The sequence below is a fragment of the Episyrphus balteatus genome, chromosome 1 (genome assembly GCF_945859705.1).
Source record: "Episyrphus balteatus chromosome 1, idEpiBalt1.1, whole genome shotgun sequence".
NCBI lineage: Eukaryota > Metazoa > Arthropoda > Insecta > Diptera > Syrphidae > Episyrphus > Episyrphus balteatus.
Window position 1 is genome coordinate 8,141,431 of NC_079134.1, and position 19,452 is coordinate 8,160,882.

At 34.2% G+C, this 19,452-nt stretch overlaps 1 protein-coding gene across 6 annotated transcripts in view; it reads left to right on the forward strand.

Moving 5' to 3' along the window:
• LOC129913267 (dual specificity calcium/calmodulin-dependent 3',5'-cyclic nucleotide phosphodiesterase 1) overlaps positions 1-19,452 on the forward strand; it is a 499,680-nt gene that overhangs the window by 457,529 nt on the left and 22,699 nt on the right. Inside the window, exon 5 of one of the 6 annotated variants that reach the window (XM_055991877.1) lies at positions 9,986-10,114. The exons of the other annotated variants lie outside the window; for them this stretch is intronic. Within the exon in view, the coding sequence (XP_055847852.1) occupies positions 9,986-10,114 (129 nt within the window). The remainder of the gene's footprint in view (positions 1-9,985; positions 10,115-19,452) is intronic. 6 annotated transcript variants of the gene reach the window in all.

The window sequence follows — 19,452 nt, forward strand, 5'->3', positions numbered from 1 at the left end:
CAAAAAATATATATAAATAAAATTATAAGTAAAAATTAGAATATTAGATTCAACAGCTGCGTTCCTTTGGGAACATTTATCTACTCCTTAGTACTTACAACTACTCTTTGAACTACTTTTGCTATATTGAAAAAGTAGTTCAAAGCAGCTTTGATGCAGTAGATACATATTTCCAAAGGAACGCAGCTATTATATCTTGTTATAACAACCTTTAGACCGTGTGCGAATTGCGTTTAAATGTTGTTTAAATTTTCAACCACGATTAAACTTTAACGTTATGTTAAAAAAGGGATCAAATTTATTTTTTTGGTGTGTGAATTGGGTTAAAATTTGTTAAATGGGACTTTTTTTGCACTACTTTGATTAAAATTCCCTCAAGATAAAACAAAATTACCCTCAAAAATGGTTTTTCTCATTTATTCAATTAATTATTTTTTTATAACAAAACCCAGCTGAAAATATAGGGGTATTCACGATCCGGTGTAACAAAAAGGTGTAAAATTTCTAAATTTTATTTTTCTACTACTACAACTACAAAAGACAAATTTTGCACCGTTGTATTTTATTTTTGCAATAGGGTTAGGGTATTGCAAAAGTGTAAAAGTGTAAAAAAATTATAGTCTGTATATTTGGCTATTTTAATTGAAGAAAATGTTACACGTGAATACCCCTTATATGAAGTTAAATATTCTAGCATAAATATGTAAGAAATTCTCAATTCCACATACTTTTTTTTTTATTTAATCGATAATTTTCCACTTCTTCAAAAAGACGTTTTTTATTCAGTCTTCGAACACTAATTCAAAGTTCATCAGCTGCCAACAAAAAAGAAATATAAAAAAAAACAACCAATTCGTACATTTTCAATTTTTCAAGATGAATAATAATTTGAGGAAGTACTTTGTATTAATTAATAGTGTAATGTTTTATTCCGGGTTCACAATTAAACTTATTTCGTTTATTTTAACTTCCACTTATCTTTCCGTTCAAATAAGAACACACTTTATTTCAAATCAATTTACTTTTATTATTCGCTCAAACAAACACACTTTTCAATCACTTTATTTACTACTAACAATTTCCAACACTTTATTTCACTTTGTACTGTACTCTTTCACATTCAAGATTAAACTGTGTCCGGTCGGTGTCCACGCTGCCCTTTTATACCTGAAATTCGGAATTCGAGAATGTCTTCGAAGGTTCTCGTCTTTGCTTCTCGAAGCTTCCTTTCCAAGAGGGGGCGCTTCATACTTCCAGTCCAGTGGGATATTTTGGGATATTCAGCAGTCGAGGGAATTTCTTTGGATGCGTTCAGAGGGTAGTTTCTTAATTACTAAAGGTCCGTTCACATTTCTACCTTTACTGTAGCAGGTAGTGTGTTCAGACTTTTATCTTAAAAGTAGTTCGGTAATTCATCGTTACATTGCCCCCCTCTTAGGATTGTTCGTCCCGAACAACTCCATTGCTTCTTTCACCATTATAACGATGTAAACGGTCACAATGAACTACCTTTAATTTGCCTCTTACCCCTCTCTGTATACGGTAAACCACGTCGTTGATTCTGGTTATTACTGTGTAAGGGCCTTCCCAGTTTTGTTGTAGCTTCGGTGATAGTCCCTTTTGTCGGTGGGGATTGTAAAACCACACAAGTTCTCCTTCTTGAAACCCTGTTGCTGTCGCTCGCGCGTCATATCTTGTTTTCATCCTGTCACTAGACGCTTTTATATTTGTCCTTGTCCGTTGGTGAATGTCAGCCAGTGTTTCTTTCAGGTTATCAACATACTCATCTATTTCCTGTGGCTCATTTGGAACACATCCGAATTTTATCTCACTTGGCAGCCGTATTGTAGAACCAAAAAGGACTTCCGATGGTGTATGTCCAGTGGAACTATGTGTTGCACTTCTATAAGCCATCAAGAATAATGGAATATGTCGATCCCAGTCTCGTTGATTATCGTTGACTACTTTTGACAGGTGTTCTTTAAGTGTCCTGTTAAATCGCTCAACCATCCCATCAGATTGTGGATGAAGCGGTGTTGTTCGCGTCTTCTTGATGCCAAGGAGTGAGCAAACCTCTTGAAAAATCTTAGATTCGAAGTTCCTTCCTTGGTCGGAATGAAGTTCCATGGGTACTCCGAACCTGCTCACCCAATGAAAGACAATCTTATCCACAACTGTTTTGGTTTCCTGGTTTGGGATGGCAAATGCCTCAGGCCACTTGCTGAAGTAATCCATCACTACGAGGATATACCGGTTTCCTTTGTTGGTTTCGGGAAAAGGACCTGCCACGTCTATTGCAATCCTCTCAAAAGGTGTGCCCACATTGTACTGATGCATCTTGCTTTGCATTTTTCTAGCTGGTCCTTTGCTAGCGGCACAAGTATCACATTTTCGGCACCACTTTTCAACGTCTTCTCTCATACGTAACCAGTAGAATTGCTGGCGTACCTTTTCCAGCGTCTTGTTGATGCCTAAATGGCCTCCAGAAGTTCCCTCGTGCATCTCTCGGAGAACATCATTAACCTTTGACTGAGGTACGATTAGTTGCATTACATAAGATTTACCATCCGCGGATTCCCACTTACGCCTGAGTAACCCTTCTTGCACATGAAGTGAGTCCCATTGTGCCCAATATGCTTTGAGATTGGGGCTTCGGTCGGAGATGTCGGCCCATTCTGGTTTCTCTTCATGTTCCTTCCATGCAAGGATGGGTTCGATGTCCGAATCTTCCTGTTGGGCCATCCTGAGTTCTTCATTACTCCAGCCGCAAATGGGATCGGCTCTCGTTCTTCTTACAGCGACAACTTCCTTTTCCTCTAGCCGTGTGCAATGCTTGCAGTCTTGCTTGCACGGGCGCCGAGATAATGCGTCTGCATTTGAATGTAGCTTTCCTCTTCGATGTTGAATCTGACATTGATACGTCTGGAGTATCTCGATCCATCTTGCTACTTGACCCTCTGGATTTTTGAAGTTCAAAAGCCAATTTAGTGCACCATGATCTGTGCGAAGAAGGAACTTCTGTCCATAGATGTACTTATGGAAGTGCTTTGTTGCCAATACCAGAGCTAGAAGTTCCCTTCTGGTCACGCAATAGTTTCTTTCTTGTTTCGAGAGTACCTTGCTGAAATAGGCAACGACCTTTTCTTCTCCGTCATGAACTTGCGATAAAACAGCACCAACTCCAACATTACTTGCATCTGCGTCAATGATGAATTGTTTGCCTGGAGTCGGATAGGCCAACACAGGAGCTTCACATAACCGTAGCTTCAGTTCCTGAAAGCTTTTCTCACACTCACCTGACCATTTAAAGGGTTTACCCTTCTCCGTAAGCTGGTGCAAGCTTTTGGCGATTCTCGCAAAATCCTTCACGAACCGTCGATAGTACGTTGCCAGACCCAGGAAACTCCGAAGTTGATGCTTGTCCTGAGGGGTTGGCCAGTTCTTCACAGTGTCAACTTTTTCAGGATCAGTCTTCACTCCTTGGGATGAGATGATATGCCCCAAATATTTAACCTCGGTCTTGAAAAGTGCACATTTCTTTGGATTCAACTTAAGATGTGCTTCTCGTAGCCTCTGGAATACAGCCTTTAGGTTTTCACAGTGGTCATCAAATGTTTTTCCGTAAACGATGACATCATCCAAATAGACTAGGCAAGATTTCCAGGTTAATCCATTCAAAACGCACTCCATCAAGCGCTCAAAAGTAGCTGGGGCATTACATAGCCCAAACGGCATGACATTAAACTGCCACAGACCATTTCCTGTGGAGAAAGCCGTCTTTTCCCGATCTTCTGGATGGATTTCTACCTGCCAGTAGCCACTCTTCAAGTCCAAAGTCGAAAACCATTGTGCTCCTTCCATTGCATCTAGAGTATCGCTGATTCTTGGCAGTGGGTAGCTGTCTTTCTTCGTCACATCATTCAGCCTGCGGTAATCGACACAAAATCGAGTGCTTCCATCTTTCTTTTTGACGAGAACTACCGGTGATGCCCAAGGGCTTTTGGAATTTTCGATCAGCCCATCTTTCTTCATTGTCGATATCATTTCTTCAACTTCACCTTGTTTGGCCAAGGGGAGACGTCTTGCTGGTTGACGAATCGGCCTAGCATCTCCTGTATCGATTCGATGCTGCACGAGTTGTGTTCGGCCGTACTGCCCGCTGGGTGAAGAGAAGATATCCGAATATTCGTGAAGAAGCCTTCCCGCAACATTAAGCTGATGTTGACTCAAGTTGTCTGATTTAAGAATTTGAGTCTTTAGTTTCTCCGAGTTCATAGTCATCTGTGTGTCCACCTCGTTGATCTTAGTTATTGCGGCCACAGATTCACATTGCCCAACAACTTCGCCTTTCTTAAGCTTGATTGGGTACGGTTTGATGTTAAGTATCCGTACAGGTACCATGTTGTTCTTAGGTGCCACAAGAGTCTTCCCGATGATGATGTTTTCGGAACTTTGCTCAACTTCTGGTTCAACCATGAGGTATCGATGGCTTCCAAAGTTCCCCTTTAACTTGGTCCACACAAAAACTTCTGAAGAAGGAGGCAGGCACATGTCTTCTTTGATGACAGTTCTAATTGTTGTCGAGTTTTCAGTGCCATAGACCATTGGAATCTCTACATTTCTGTATTTCAGGACTTGATTACCGATATCCAAAATGATTCCATGCTCCTTCATGAAGTCGATTCCAATGATGCACTCGTCACATATATCTGCCACCAAAAACACATGCGAAAACTCTAGTTCTGCCATACGGATCGTAAGACGAACTTCACCGTACACCCTTGCTGCTTCTCCTGTGGCGGTCTTCAGACGGTAGCTGTTGGTGTTATGTAGCCATGTCATCTTCACCAAGTCTCTTCGTACAATAGAGGCGGTGGCACCGGTGTCAATTGTAGCCACGTGTTGTTTGTTGTTTATGGTCGCTTCCACTGTCAGACTTTTGTTGTCTCGTTTAGTCTGTGAGACTTGAATTGTGGTTCTGGAGCCATTGATACCAGAAACCAGCTTCTGCCCCTCGAAGTTGGTTCTTACTCGTTTTCCCGAATGGGAATCAAGATGAGCATGAGTGTTAGTTGTATCGCTTACCTGTTGTTGGGCAATATTCCTGTTTCCACAGTGTTGGCAAGCAGTTCTTCTTGGTGGCAATCTGCACTGCCGCTGGAGATGTCCGGTCTTGTTACAGTTCCAGCATCGAGCAGCTCCGTCCCTCTGGTTTCTTTGGAATGCGAGTTTTTGACAAGAGCATTCTTCCACTGCAACTTCTCTTACCCGATGAACGCCTTGAGAAGCCTGTTCTGCTGCTTCCATAGTCAGTGCAAACGCTAATGCTTCAGGAAGGGAACGTTTTCCAGCTGTTCGAATTGCTCGCTGAAGATTTATATCAGATACAGCACGTACAAAGGCTTCTGTCGCAAACTGATTGATAATGTCGTCTCCTGCTGTCGGATATGCCAGATGAGCTAACCTTTCAATATCTGCTTGGAGTTGTTGCAGAGTTTCTCCTCTTTTCTGGACTCTTGTATTGAGTTGGACGCGGAAGACTTCCTGCATATGGCCATCTCCAAAGCGTTTTTCAATGACCTGGACAAGAGCGTTAAAGTTACCATTCTTTTCTGGTGGTAAAGTTTGTAACAACTCAGCAGCAGGACCTCTAAGAGCAAGAGTCAGCGCTATACATTTGTCTTCGTCATCCCAGCCATTTGTTGTGGCAGCTGCCTCAAACTGTTTCTTGTAGATCGACCAAGAACTTTGTCCATCAAAGGTTGGTGGATGCATTTCCTTCTTCTTTGAATACTCACCAGAACTTTCTCGGGCCTTAATTTTTCGAAGCTTGTCCAACTCTTTAGTAATGTCTTGGAATTTCTCTTCGAACTTTGTGTCCATTGCCAACAGCTCTTCTTTGTTTTCTTCAACACGCTCGTCAAGAGCAGTGAACTTCTTCTCGAAATCACCAAGCTTTCCCTCTAAAAGATTTTTCTGTTCTTCCAGAAGATTCTTTTGCTCATCGCGATGTTCTTCTAGATGTTTCTCCATTTTTTCGAGAAGATTCTGTTGTTCACTCTTTTGCTCTGTTCGTTGTTGTTCCATTTGTTCTCTTTGTTCATCAAATTTTGCAAGGAGAACAGCCATCATGGATGACATATCGGAACTAGTACTTACTCGTTCTTCTATCATTTCAACTTCGAATTGAAATGTATCCAAATCTTCGCTTTTCTGGGTTAAATAATCTTGCAGGCGAATAATGAGGTCATTTTTCGATCCAGCAGTAGGAAGACCTCGTTTAGTTAATTCCGCCTTCAGCTCAGTCAAACTTAACTGATTTAATGTCTTACCCATTTTAACTTTTAAAATGCGAGCACTTTTACTTATTTCAAAATGTTTTACACTTTGTTTATTGTTAAAACACACGCGCACTTTTTATTTTATTCGCGAAATTATCTGATTCGCACAAATAAATAAGTTTTATCCCACTTCTGACACCAATGTAATGTTTTATTCCGGGTTCACAATTAAACTTATTTCGTTTATTTTAACTTCCACTTATCTTTCCGTTCAAATAAGAACACACTTTATTTCAAATCAATTTACTTTTATTATTCGCTCAAACAAACACACTTTTCAATCACTTTATTTACTACTAACAATTTCCAACACTTTATTTCACTTTGTACTGTACTCTTTCACATTCAAGATTAAACTGTGTCCGGTCGGTGTCCACGCTGCCCTTTTATACCTGAAATTCGGAATTCGAGAATGTCTTCGAAGGTTCTCGTCTTTGCTTCTCGAAGCTTCCTTTCCAAGAGGGGGCGCTTCATACTTCCAGTCCAGTGGGATATTTTGGGATATTCAGCAGTCGAGGGAATTTCTTTGGATGCGTTCAGAGGGTAGTTTCTTAATTACTAAAGGTCCGTTCACATTTCTACCTTTACTGTAGCAGGTAGTGTGTTCAGACTTTTATCTTAAAAGTAGTTCGGTAATTCATCGTTACAATAGCATTAATACTTTTACATTTCTTAAAAAATCAAAGCATTATAACAAAAATAATTCCAAATCTTTCTTGATCTTTCTATCTTGAGAAAAGTCATATTTTAACCACTAGTGTCAAATTTTACCCTGCTCCGCAGATGGGTAAATTTTAACTCATTTTATTCACCCCGCTAGGGTCAAAATTTAACCAAACGTCAAATTTTAACCAACATTTTAACACAATTCGCACACGGCCTTATTTACACTTGCCACCATGGCATCAGGTGACCATACAAAAAATATAGAAATCGTTAAATTATTCTTTTATTTGTATTGATATTATTCACTAACCACTTTTTTTTATTAGAAACCACAATTGAAAAACAAATTTTTATAGGTAGTAGGTATTTATTGTTATTTTCTTTCGATTTTCTTACACCTTTGGAATCAATTTACACAGGACTAATTATAATTTTTGGTACCTATATTTTAAACCTGATTTAGACATAAACACATATTATTATCATTTTACAATCATAATATTGATATAAAATAAAATTTATTCATAAAACGAATGTTTTTCGAGGTCGTTTTAATTTTGTTCTTAAGCCTGGTACGCTGCTCGCGCTAATTTTTAGCTCCCATACAAATTATCGAAAATTTTTAGCCGAGATAAAATGGATCCCATACAAGTTATCGATAACTTGTATGGGAATTTTATCTCGGCTAAAATTTAGCGCGAGCAGCGTACCAGGCTTTACATTGAACGCAAAATCAAAAAAATATCTATATCACATACAGGTTATCACTCTGGCCGCCAGGTGTGGCGTGGAAAGCAACTTACCAACTCTCAATAAGGTCTTACTATAACATCCAACGCAAGTGATAGATTCCTTAAAGAAGCTATAGCCTTGCTAAAATGATTCCATTAGGTAACTTTACGGTGTTCATATTACAAGCTATTAGCTAGCGGATTGCCTGTGAAGGAAAGTCTTTTCCTTCTTCTTACAGAAGCAAAAAAATGCATCAAGTTTAATTGTTACTTGGGTTTAGAGCACACCCAGAGTATACACCGTTACATGAATAATCCTAATGTTTTTATTTTTAAACCTAGTACGCTGCTGATGCGAAACGAAATTTTCCATACAAAATTTCGTTAACGAAATCTTGAACGAAAAATTTCGTTTTTCATTACGCAGCTCAAGCGAAAAATTTGAGAGTTTTCACTCATTTGTCACTTACTTTTTACTGACCTGTGCATTACTCATGACTCCAAGAGTAGTATTGAGGGTTTTTTCACTTTTAATTCATTTATTTCTTGCTTTAAAAATTATTTTCTGTTGATTTTTCTTGATTTTAAATTAATTTTGAATTTTTTTTTTATTTTGACTTTGACAGAATACTCGATGATATTTTTTCGTTAGAATTTTCGTTGTCGGCTTTGGAGACTTGAAAATTTTTCGTTTTGCATCAGCAGCGTACTAGGCTTTATAGATGAAACATTAATGATTTTAGGCATACTTTTACTTTTTTGAGCTGTGCGGCCAAGCACATCAAAAGTCATCTCACCAGCTGTCTATCTAATTTACACGACTATTCTCAATTCGCTTTACTATTTTAAAATGAACTTAAATCTAAAAAGCCCAACGTTAAAAAGTTCTAAAATTTTTATTCAAATTTCTTCCATTCCGAATGAAATTCAATTGATTCAGTTACTTTCTTTTGTTCGATTACCAGGCAAAAAGGCGTTAGGATTATGTCGATGCATAATTGGGTTACTTTTTACAAGATGAATTTTACTTCGAAATTACTTTGGCTTTTGGCATGTCTCGTTATGTGGGAAGAAAAATGTCTATCTTTATAGATAAAAAGAACACGCAAATGGCGAATAATCGGCACGTGCACAGGAAAATAACAAGTCATTTTGATACAGAAAGGACATTCTTGTTTTTTTTTTTTAACTGTTTTTTGTTAACTGTTGGTATAATTTTGCAACAAAGCTTTATATATACTGTAATGTTTTATTCCGGGTTCACAATAAAACTTATCTAATTTCCACTTATATTTCCGTTCAAATAAGAACACACTTTATTTCAACTCAATTTACTTTTATTATTCGCTCAAACAAATATCACTTTATTTACTACTAACAATTCGCAACACTTTATTTCACTTTGTAATGTACTCTTTCACTTTCAAGATTAAACTGTATCCGGTCGGTGTCCACGCTGCCCTTTTATACCTGAAATTCGGAATTCGAGAATGTCTTCGAAGGTTCTCGTCTTTGCTTCTCGAAGCTTCCTTTCCAAGAGGGGGCGCTTCATACTTCCAGTCCAGTGGGATATTTTGGGATATTCAGCAGTCGAGGGAATTTCTTTGGATGCGTTCAGAGGGTAGTTTCTTAATTACTAAAGGTCCGTTCACATTTCTACCTTTACTGTAGCAGGTAGTGTGTTCAGACTTTTATCTTAAAAGTAGTTCGGTAATTCATCGTTACAATACGTCAATCATACGTCGCAGTGATTCGGGCCAGACACAGTCAAAAGTAATATCTCCTACTAATCTCAAATGGCTTAATACAGTTATTCAGTGTCAATTTCATTCAATGTTGTCCCTATCTGAAATATTCCCCATTCATAAATGTGTGAACTTTAATCAATATTTGTTCTCATGTCTATTTTGGATAGGACAGTCTTTAAATTTGATTTTTTTTTGTCTGCTCCTTTTTAGCTTTTATTTTGACATAAATGGACATAAAGTTACATAAGACTGATTGTCAATCGTATTATATTCTATTTAATTGTAAAAATTGGTTAACATTTTAAAATAAGTCAAATTGTTAATACTTCACTCCTTTCGATTAAAGTTAAAATTCTTTTATTGTAAGATAAATTTTCGTATTTTTATTTACCTTCAAGGGTTTTTTTTTCTCTTCTTTAACATTGCCAAAATTGTCTTAACATATAACTTGACATAAGAAAAAAACAACAATTTGTCAAATCTTTTCTTTATTTCAAAGGAAAAGACAATTCATTAAACGTCATAAATATTCAACAAAGGTGAAAAACAAATATATCACGGTGAATTTTATTCGTGTTTCTAGATCACATGAGCTCGTCGAACGTAAATCTGGACGTTCTCCGAAACGGTGTGTGGTGGTTTGTCTTGGTTAATATTGTGTGATTTTCTTTCTCTCCTCTATCCTTAATGTAAATTTATTGTTTCTGGCTTACTGTCTTATGCTGTTTGTGTTGTCGCTTCTGTATACTGACAAAATGCCAAAAGATATAAATGTTATTTCAGGGTCACAGACGTAGGCATTAATAATTCGCACACTTGTCACTTTTATGTCTGGATATAAATTCAAACAAAGAGCACAAATTGTTCAATGTAAAATAAATTATATTTGATGGAAATGTGGATAGGGCTTAAAGTGTGATTGTTGTTTTTTCACGATTGTCGTCTAGGTGGAATGATGTATTCACAATAGGTACATTTACAAGGACTCTAGTTTGAAAAAATTGTAGTACTATCATGAATTCGATCGACTGAAGCGCCGTCTGGTTCAAGGGAGCGGACCTAATCCTGGAATGATTAAGGTAGGAGTGGGGGACTAAGAATAATCAGATAATGAAGGAGTCACCAAAATATTGGAATATTATTTAAATATTGGAATTTTATTTAAATTTAGGGGGAATGTCACTATTTAGCTTTGTAGATAGAGGGAGATAGAAAGATGCATAAGTAGAAATGGAAATTGTTTATTAAAAATTGAAAAAAAAAACTTAAAACGTACAACCACGGTTGCCCATAAGTAATTATTATTTTTATGTAGTTAAACAGATTAGATTCTAAGAACTTATTTTGTTTTCAAATAAATTTAAAAAATTGTAAATAAATACATAGTAGATATTTGTTTTTTAACCAAGACAAATATATAAAGTCTTATGATAAATAGTAATAGCAAAAATATTTAAGTTTCGTAAAAGAGTTATAAAATTCCCCCATCAGATTAATGTGTCCAGAAACATTTAATATTTTTGAATTTCATTTAGATTCAGTTTTTTGACTGCGAAATTAACAAAACGTAAATTCTGTAGAATATTTGTTTGAATCTTCTCTCTTTAATAAGTGAGAAGCATTTTTAACTTCTTAGAAAATAATGAAACATTAAATTTCAAACATGGTCTCGAAACATTTTATCAATACTTGCAGTGAATGTGGCATAAGATATTTAAGTGTATGTATTTCGCGTTTATAAAAATCTGCTTAAATATTTTAGTTAAATTTGACTAATGTGGCAATCACGTTTGAAATAAAATTTAAAATTGTATTCTTCTTTGAAAATGTTTTTTTTTTTTTTTGTATTCTTCTTTTTTAAATATTTTTCCTTGTTTCCTAGGTGATTGATGTCGAATAGAATATTTTGTTTTGAAAACTTGAATACATTTTTGTTTTGGAATTTTTGTTTGATATTTTCTTACGCAATGTTGCAACATTTAACTTAACTGTAATTTATTTTATTAATGAAATAATAAAGCGAGTAATGCTATATTATTATATTATGTATTTTAATACTTAAAAACAAAAGCTTTTGCTTTCTTAATACAGGGCGCTCTACAACTGTTTATTTTAGAAAAGTGGATTTTTTAATTAAAAATATGTAGGTATGCACTTGTAGGTACATTGTACATATACAATGTAGTTTTGAAGTTTTTTTTATTTTAAGATTTTTGTTCAATTTTTGAGCTTTTTTATTAATTACCTAATACAAAAGGTTAAAAACTTGAAAAAAATCATAAAACTTAAGAAACATTTAACATTTTGTTATGCCAAAAACTAATGACCTTCCTTTGAATTTCATCTGACTCGTTGACGCTCCCTTTTATGATTTAGTTTTTAACTTACTTTATAACTCAAAATGATGCAGTTTAAAACTTATTTTTATATTATCAATTTTAATTATAAGGTAAAAACTATACCTAATAAATAATAAGCGATACAAGATAAGTTAAATTTTGCAACATTGCCTTAGAATATATCAAATAAAAGTCCCAAAACAAAAATCTATTCAAATTCGCAAAAATAAATTGTTTGATTTAAATATACCTACTCAAATTACTATCACCTAGGCAACAACAAATAAACAAAGCGTTGTAAACAAAAAATATTTTGTTTACATTTCTCCTTCCCTATTTCCAGGCAGTCGAAATTCAAACATATGATTTCGGTTTTTTCTCTTTATCTTTTTAAAAAGATGAAAGTACCTTTCTCCCTCTTACACACGTATTTTATTCCTTCATTCTACTTTCCAAAACTGGAATAAAGCTACCGCAGCGCACCCTAGTTCAAGGAAGCGGACCTAATAAATTCACATTCATGATAGTACTATAGTTTATATATACAATGGTTTGAACAGAAAATAGCTGCTCTAACAGGGAATACAAATTATTATATTATTTTATTTTCTCTTAAAATATGAGATTGTAGGCTGGGTCATGTGTCAACTGCATTAAAATTTGGTGGAAAAAATTTTCACCTTGGTTAAATTTTGACATTAGCGTGGTGAATAAAATAGATTGAAATTTATCCTGTTGTTGAGTAGGCTAAAATTTTAACCAAAAGATGAACATTTTAACCTAAATCTTAACGCAATTGATGCACGGCCTTAGACTAGGAAAGAAATGGTTTGACAGTTAATATCATGGTATAAGAAGACAAGGTATGATCATTAGAGCCGCCATTTTACAAAATGGAGTAACAAGTTTTTGACGTTTAATTTGGCAAAGTCAAAAGCAACAACAATTTCCAAGACAAATTTGTTTACAACAACAATTTCAATGGTCAGCTGTCAAAAACTTAAGAAGCCATTCTTAAGTTTTGACAGTTCTTGATACAGACTTTTTTCTAATGATCATACCTTCTCTTTTTATACCATGAGTTGATATGACTACTCTCACCGATCAATGTAGATCCATATATGTCTACAACGGTGGTGAAAAAGTATTGTTTGAAAATCGCGTCAAATGTCATAATATATCTAAAGTATATTCACCATTCTTTATTCATACATCTTATGAGCTACAATGACATTTGAAGTAATTTGTATCTGTCAGGTTCATTATTTATTATAGCATTTGACTTTGACAGACTCAGAAATTTTCCTATAAAAACCTGTCATAATCTCGCTATTAAAAAACGACAAACACATTTTGACAGCGTAAGATCCGTTAAGACACCTTTAAGACTTATAAAAGTAAAACAAACAAAAATTTAACTTTAACAATCTTAGATTTGTCTAAATTAAAATAAACCAGTCGGAAATTATCGTTTAATTTTAAGTTAACGAATAAAAATTGTTGTGACTTTAATCCTATAGCGATGGTGGAAAATGTCAGAGGCAATTAATTCAACACAACACCCTCGCTGTATTTTCTTTTTATCCATTGTCAAGGACTTCTATTTCTTCCTCGGACTGTTTCCTTTATTTTTCTACTACAAAAAGAAAATTGAGTTTACAAAAATTTATTTACTCAATCCTATGTAAACCTTCTTCAAACAAGTGGTCACGCATTTCCTTTGTGATAATATTAGAAATAAACAAAGCTATAACCATAATAAAATCCAACTTATATACGTCTCTATAACATTCCTATAATTGTTTTCCTTCATTGATTGTGTTGGGAATGGTTAAAGTGTTCAATTTATATTTTTGTCACGAAACCATAATTAAATACATTTTCTTCCGGAGGGTAGATAGTGTTGTTTAGGGGTTTTCAATGTATTTTTTGTAATACAAAAAGAGATACAAAATACAATTTTAAAGAGCTTACAAAATTTCCAATTAGGTCAGGGTATTGCGTCCTTCTTTATATATAGCTTTAAGCCCCCATCACACTGATGGTCATGGGACATTTTGTCATCAATCACTTTTTGTATAAATATTACCTTAAATTCATTTCTAATTTAATTTTCCCTTAACGAGAATAGGAGAGATTCGTTTTTCTCTTTAAATTGGCCTTTAGGTCAAGCTTTGAGGAGAGAGTGTGGGTTTGTATGTTTCATGAAAACACAATCAAATCTAGAGATTCATTTATGGTGAATTCTCTATTTTATTTACTGAATGTTGTTTCCTTTTGCATCGACGATGTATGATGATGGTTAAACGATTCCTGATGAGGAAATAAAGTGATTTCCAGTTTTGCAAATGGACAAAGCAGCACAAAACTATGACGAAGATGATGATAAAGTTACAAATGACAGGTTTTAAGAGACGCAATCCAATTGGAAATTATTATTTTTGTTGTGTCTTCGATTACAGATGGTTGATTGTTTGGTGAGGGTATATAATTTTGTGTTATAAATGTTGCCTCATAAAATTTTGGGGAAAGTAAAGTGATGAAGAAATCAGATTATATAAGATTAAATTGACTTTAGAGATTGGTTTCTTAATTAAATTGAGGGAAAACAAAAGCAAAAAGGTGTTTTTAAGATGGTTTGATTGTGAAGAAAATTATACCCATACAGATTCTTTAGGGGTTTAATCAATTTAATTTAAGACCTATCTTTCATTTTTGTTTTGGGTATTGAAAACAGCTTAAATTGGAAAGTTTACCAGACATCTTTTTGGGTAATGGGATGGTTTGCTTTTGTGTGGTAATTTAGTTTTTGGAGAAAGGACAAAATTTACATTTGAGGTTAAGTCATTAAGATGATGAAAGTATACAAAGATAAATGTGGGTTGATAATAATTTATTGAAGGTTTAGAAAAATGAGGATGTCATTATCCCAACAAAAAATTGCATTATTTTGTTTATAAAAAGAGTTTAAGGTGTGATCGTGACTTTGACATTAGCATTCTCGATGACATTGGCTATTTTTACCCGAGACTTACGTGGCAGATTTGTATCTTTATCATGTTTTTGAATTTTCTTATTCACTTATACTTATGTAGGAATATTTCTGGCATTGAAAAACTCTACTTGTAATCTGTAAAAGCAGAATATGGAGTGAGATGCCAAAGTACGGAAGGGTTTCTTAGGCACCTATTACACGAAGACGCATAAGGTTTCTTCGCGTTAAGCGTTTGACAAGCTATACGATTAGAAAGTCACCGAGTTTTCTTTCTGACGTTAAAAAAAGGCGTAACTAACCATCCAAAAAGTATCATAATATCACAGTTTTGAGCTGTGACCTGTGACGTTGACTATGTGCTAACGTTAGTAAAAATAGAGTTTTTGGGGACGCCAACGTTTTGACCAACTTCGTTTACGTCCGTTATGTGCAAAAAGGAACTCACTTCACGGTCGAAAACAAAACTGATCGAAACTGAGCAGTCTAGTTAAATACTTGACTTATAATCTAAATTTGATTAATGGTTATTGAAGTGGATTTTTTTTTCAAATGCAGGTTCTCCCTACGGATTAAAAAAAGGCTCTTCCGTTTTGCTGCAAAATTGTATGGTTTAGAAAAACCTTAGAATTTGAGGTGAGACAGTGATTACTTCAGGCATTATCAAGGCTCACAGCAACTTTTCTTTCAACTTTAATTTCGGAATATTTATCTTTGAAATGTTTACAGAATTGGAACACCACCACTCGTAGCACTGTTTGTTTTAAAAATCCAGTGATTAACTTTTCCAATAATTTCCATTCTTTGGACAAACCAGAACCCACATTTCAATTTAAGAGGAAGCTAGTTCCTAACAAATCTGTAAACTTTTGAAATACTTATCTTCTCATAAAATATCATATTCCTATTTAAAGTAATATGCCTTCAAAAAGAATCCTTTTAAGGCATTTTAAGGAAAACTCTGTCATTCAAACTTATTTTTAAATACATACCATAATGACCCAAAGAGCAAAAAAATTCAATTTCAAGACTTTTCTTATTTCCCTGAATTAAAGAAAACTAACTACGGATATTGACTATGGTCGATATAATGAGAGTGGTTGGTTGTCTTGTTGTCAAAAAATAAAGATTTATTGTCGCTTTTGCCCATCCTTTCACCGGTCAAGTCAATGAAAGAACAATATGGCCTATACAAAATGCCTGCTTTTGATGGATAGTATAGGAGCTGTTTTGTATTGGAATGTATATGTATGTTCGTTGACATCGTCAAGAAGCTCTAACCTTATTGTCTAAATGTCTAATGGGTTTTTATCTTTTAACTTCTTTTCCACTCTCAATATTATACTTTTTTCTGTGTGGCAGTTCTATTCTTGGAATACATTTGTATTATTTCCTGCGTGCGTTTGGCCATCATTGATTTGGAATTTGATTGAAATTGATGTAGGTATTACGCTTGGGTTAAGATCCTGTTCTATTTTTTTGATTTGTTGATAAATGTGTGTGTGCGTCTCGAAAGTGAATATATCCTTAAATCAATTAAATTGACTACCTACTTTAAGGGCAAAACCTGAATAATGCTTCAAAGATTCAAATAAGACTTATGAAGAAGGGATGTTTTAATATCATAAAGTGGTTTCCATAAAAAAAAAGATCATATGGGTCACTCGGGTGTATGCGTAACAAAAACATTAAATACAAAAAAATTTATTTTTTGTTCTTTTCTTCATCACTTGTTTATAGAAAATATTTGTTATGTTATTTAAGTGATCAATCAAATACGATTATAACATTAAAACAAACTTTATTCTTAATCAATATTTAATTTAGTCAGTAATAAGTCTGTTTGAAAGTATTTTTTTTTTTTATCGTAAACTCTAAACACCCCTATATTTGTTGTTAGTATAGTGGCGGCGGCGTTTCCAAGGTAAATTAAATATTTGTATCATTCGAAATGTGACTTATTTTTTTTGTTTCACATAGTTATTGATAGGCTAAGGAAGTATCAGTAAAAAAAAGTATTGTAACGAGTAAGAAAGTGCGATGAAAAGAAAAAGTGATATTATTGTGAACATGAATACAAAGTATAAAAGTATTTTTAACAAAGTTTTTTATTACTTATTTATTTTTTTATTTGATTTTTTTCTTTTATTCGATTTTGTTCTGTTTAGTTCGTAAAGCGAAATCTTCCCTTTGCTTGATTTTTCTTCATACGACTTGAGGAATCTTATTTTCAGTGAAAATTTCAAGAAAAAAAAATTATTATGTGAAGCTTCATAATGTTTATCTATTAATAAATGGTGAAATAATGCAAATGTTTCTATTTTGTACAACCTGTTGACTTGTTTTGTTTCTAAAAAAAAAAAATTGGTAGTGGAAATATTATAAGCTTTTGTGAGTTTGTCTGTCAAATTATATTCAAAGGAAGAATATAATTTATTCAAGGAATATAATAACAAGAATGCAAAGAGTTAATATTTGGAAAATTCCCGAAACCGAGTGTGAACTTTATTAGATTATGCTATTACGTCTTGAAGTCTTGTCAAACAGTCACCCTTAGCTATGGTTGTGACTCGCTACTCGAAACCAGTGAGTATTTAACATCAGCTGACGGAATTTATCACGCTTAACTTTCTATAACAGGCAGCGGTGAATAAATCAGTGGTACCACCAGAGTTGTTTTTGTAACGATACGTCAAATACTCTAAGCAGCCAAATACTTCTCATGCTTTTGATAAGGAGCAGTTTGAAGTTTTGTAACAAAACGGAAAATTAAAATGGCTTAATTGAATGTTGTAAACTACAAATCTAATTTTAACCATTTTTTGTTTTCTAAAAAAAATTAGGTTGAGAGATCTATTTTAAATAAAACTGAACCCCACATATGTGTGCATGTAGTGTACACGGAAAGCTAATAGACCTTGTTGAATGACTTTCGGATACGTGTAACTTGCAAATATGGAAGTTTGTCAAACAACGGCTAATACAATTTTGCAAACATAATTTTGAAATACAGAATTTTCGAACGCAGTGTTTTGACTAACTAGAATTTTTAAATAATTTTGCATTAGGGTAAAGTCGGGGGATATGGCACCCATTTTCTTTTTTCGTTATTACTTGAGAAATAAAGAAGATTTACAAAAGCAGATTTATTTTAAAACTATTTCTTAAATACAAAATAGGTAGGGTAAAAGCGGGTGAGATGGCGCTGCGGGGGAGATGGCGCACTTTAAATATCTTTTACATTTATGGCTCTAAAAATGTATGAAAAATATTTTTAGCTTTCTTTAAATATTTTAAATCGAAGTAGCCAGTACTCGTTTCTTTGTCTGTGATACAAAAAATAAAAAAAAATTTCAAAGCAAATCATGTGATGATTTTTTTCGAATTTTTTTTGTTCGCTTTTTTTTTTGTTCCGATATTTTGTGAGTCGTTGGGATCTTAGGTGCCCTTGATACACCAATACAAACAGGAGAGTATAAGTTATGGATTGCTCGTGAAATCTGAGCTCTAGTTTTATCTGCTTTTTATGGGTGCTTACGAATATGAATTATGCGCAAAAAGGTGAGATGGCGCAGTTTTTTGCGGGTGAAATGGCGCATTCCCTACTAGAATTTTTAATTGAGTATATTGTTAGCATGTGTCATATCACCCTACAAATATTTTTTTAAGTAATTCAGCCAAGTTCAAAATTTATGAAAAAGACGACTAGTTGCAATTTATTATACGGCATGCATTGGTGCTTGACTCCTGAACATCGTTCAACCATTTTTGCAATGAATTTGGCAATAGAAAACTAAAACAAACTCATGCGCCATCTCACCCACCCTATTGGGGGAGATGGTTTTTTTTAAACTTTTTTTCTATATTAATTTAAAAATATAAATTTAAAGTATAAAATTCTGTAAACCAAATAATACGTTGGATATTGAATATAGAACATTTTTGCATTGTTAGAAATATGAAATGTGGTTTACTTTGTAAAATATGACAAAAACAAAAAAGGTATGCCATCTCACCCGCTTTTACCCTACATACATACATAAGTGTAATTCAAAGATAATTTCTTGTTATTTTTTGCAAAAATAAAAAACTTTAAAAAAAACATGGTTGAAAAAATGAAGGGTGATATGGCACCCTATTTCTTCTTGATATTTTTTTGTGACAATTGTTACATGTGCTGTTGAAAGACGTACACGAATCATGAGACCAAAAGTGACATTATGATTACTGCCTCATTCCGCACTTTACAGCCAATCTGAAAGCTATTTTCAAACTTTTAGGTTCTGGTCATTTAAGAAGCCTTTTTAATGTAGTGAAGTCTGAAAGGAATAGCAAAATTGTTAGGTCCTGCTTTTTTGATATTCAGCAGCTCCAACGGCTGCTGTGATCTGGGTTTTAGACCACTTGGCCTGGTTTGCTGAAGTATTTTGTAAATACAATTGTCAGTTGAAAAATAAATAGGTTCAAAAGTAGATGCAGGGGAAATGCCACCGGTGCCATATATCCCTCCCTCTTTTCCTAACGCTCGCACTGTGTTGATACATATTAAGGGTACCCAAAACCCCTTTAGTGCGCGCAGATTATAAAAAAAAAAAAATCCCGAGGTTTTTGGGTGCCATATCCCCCATTTGACTA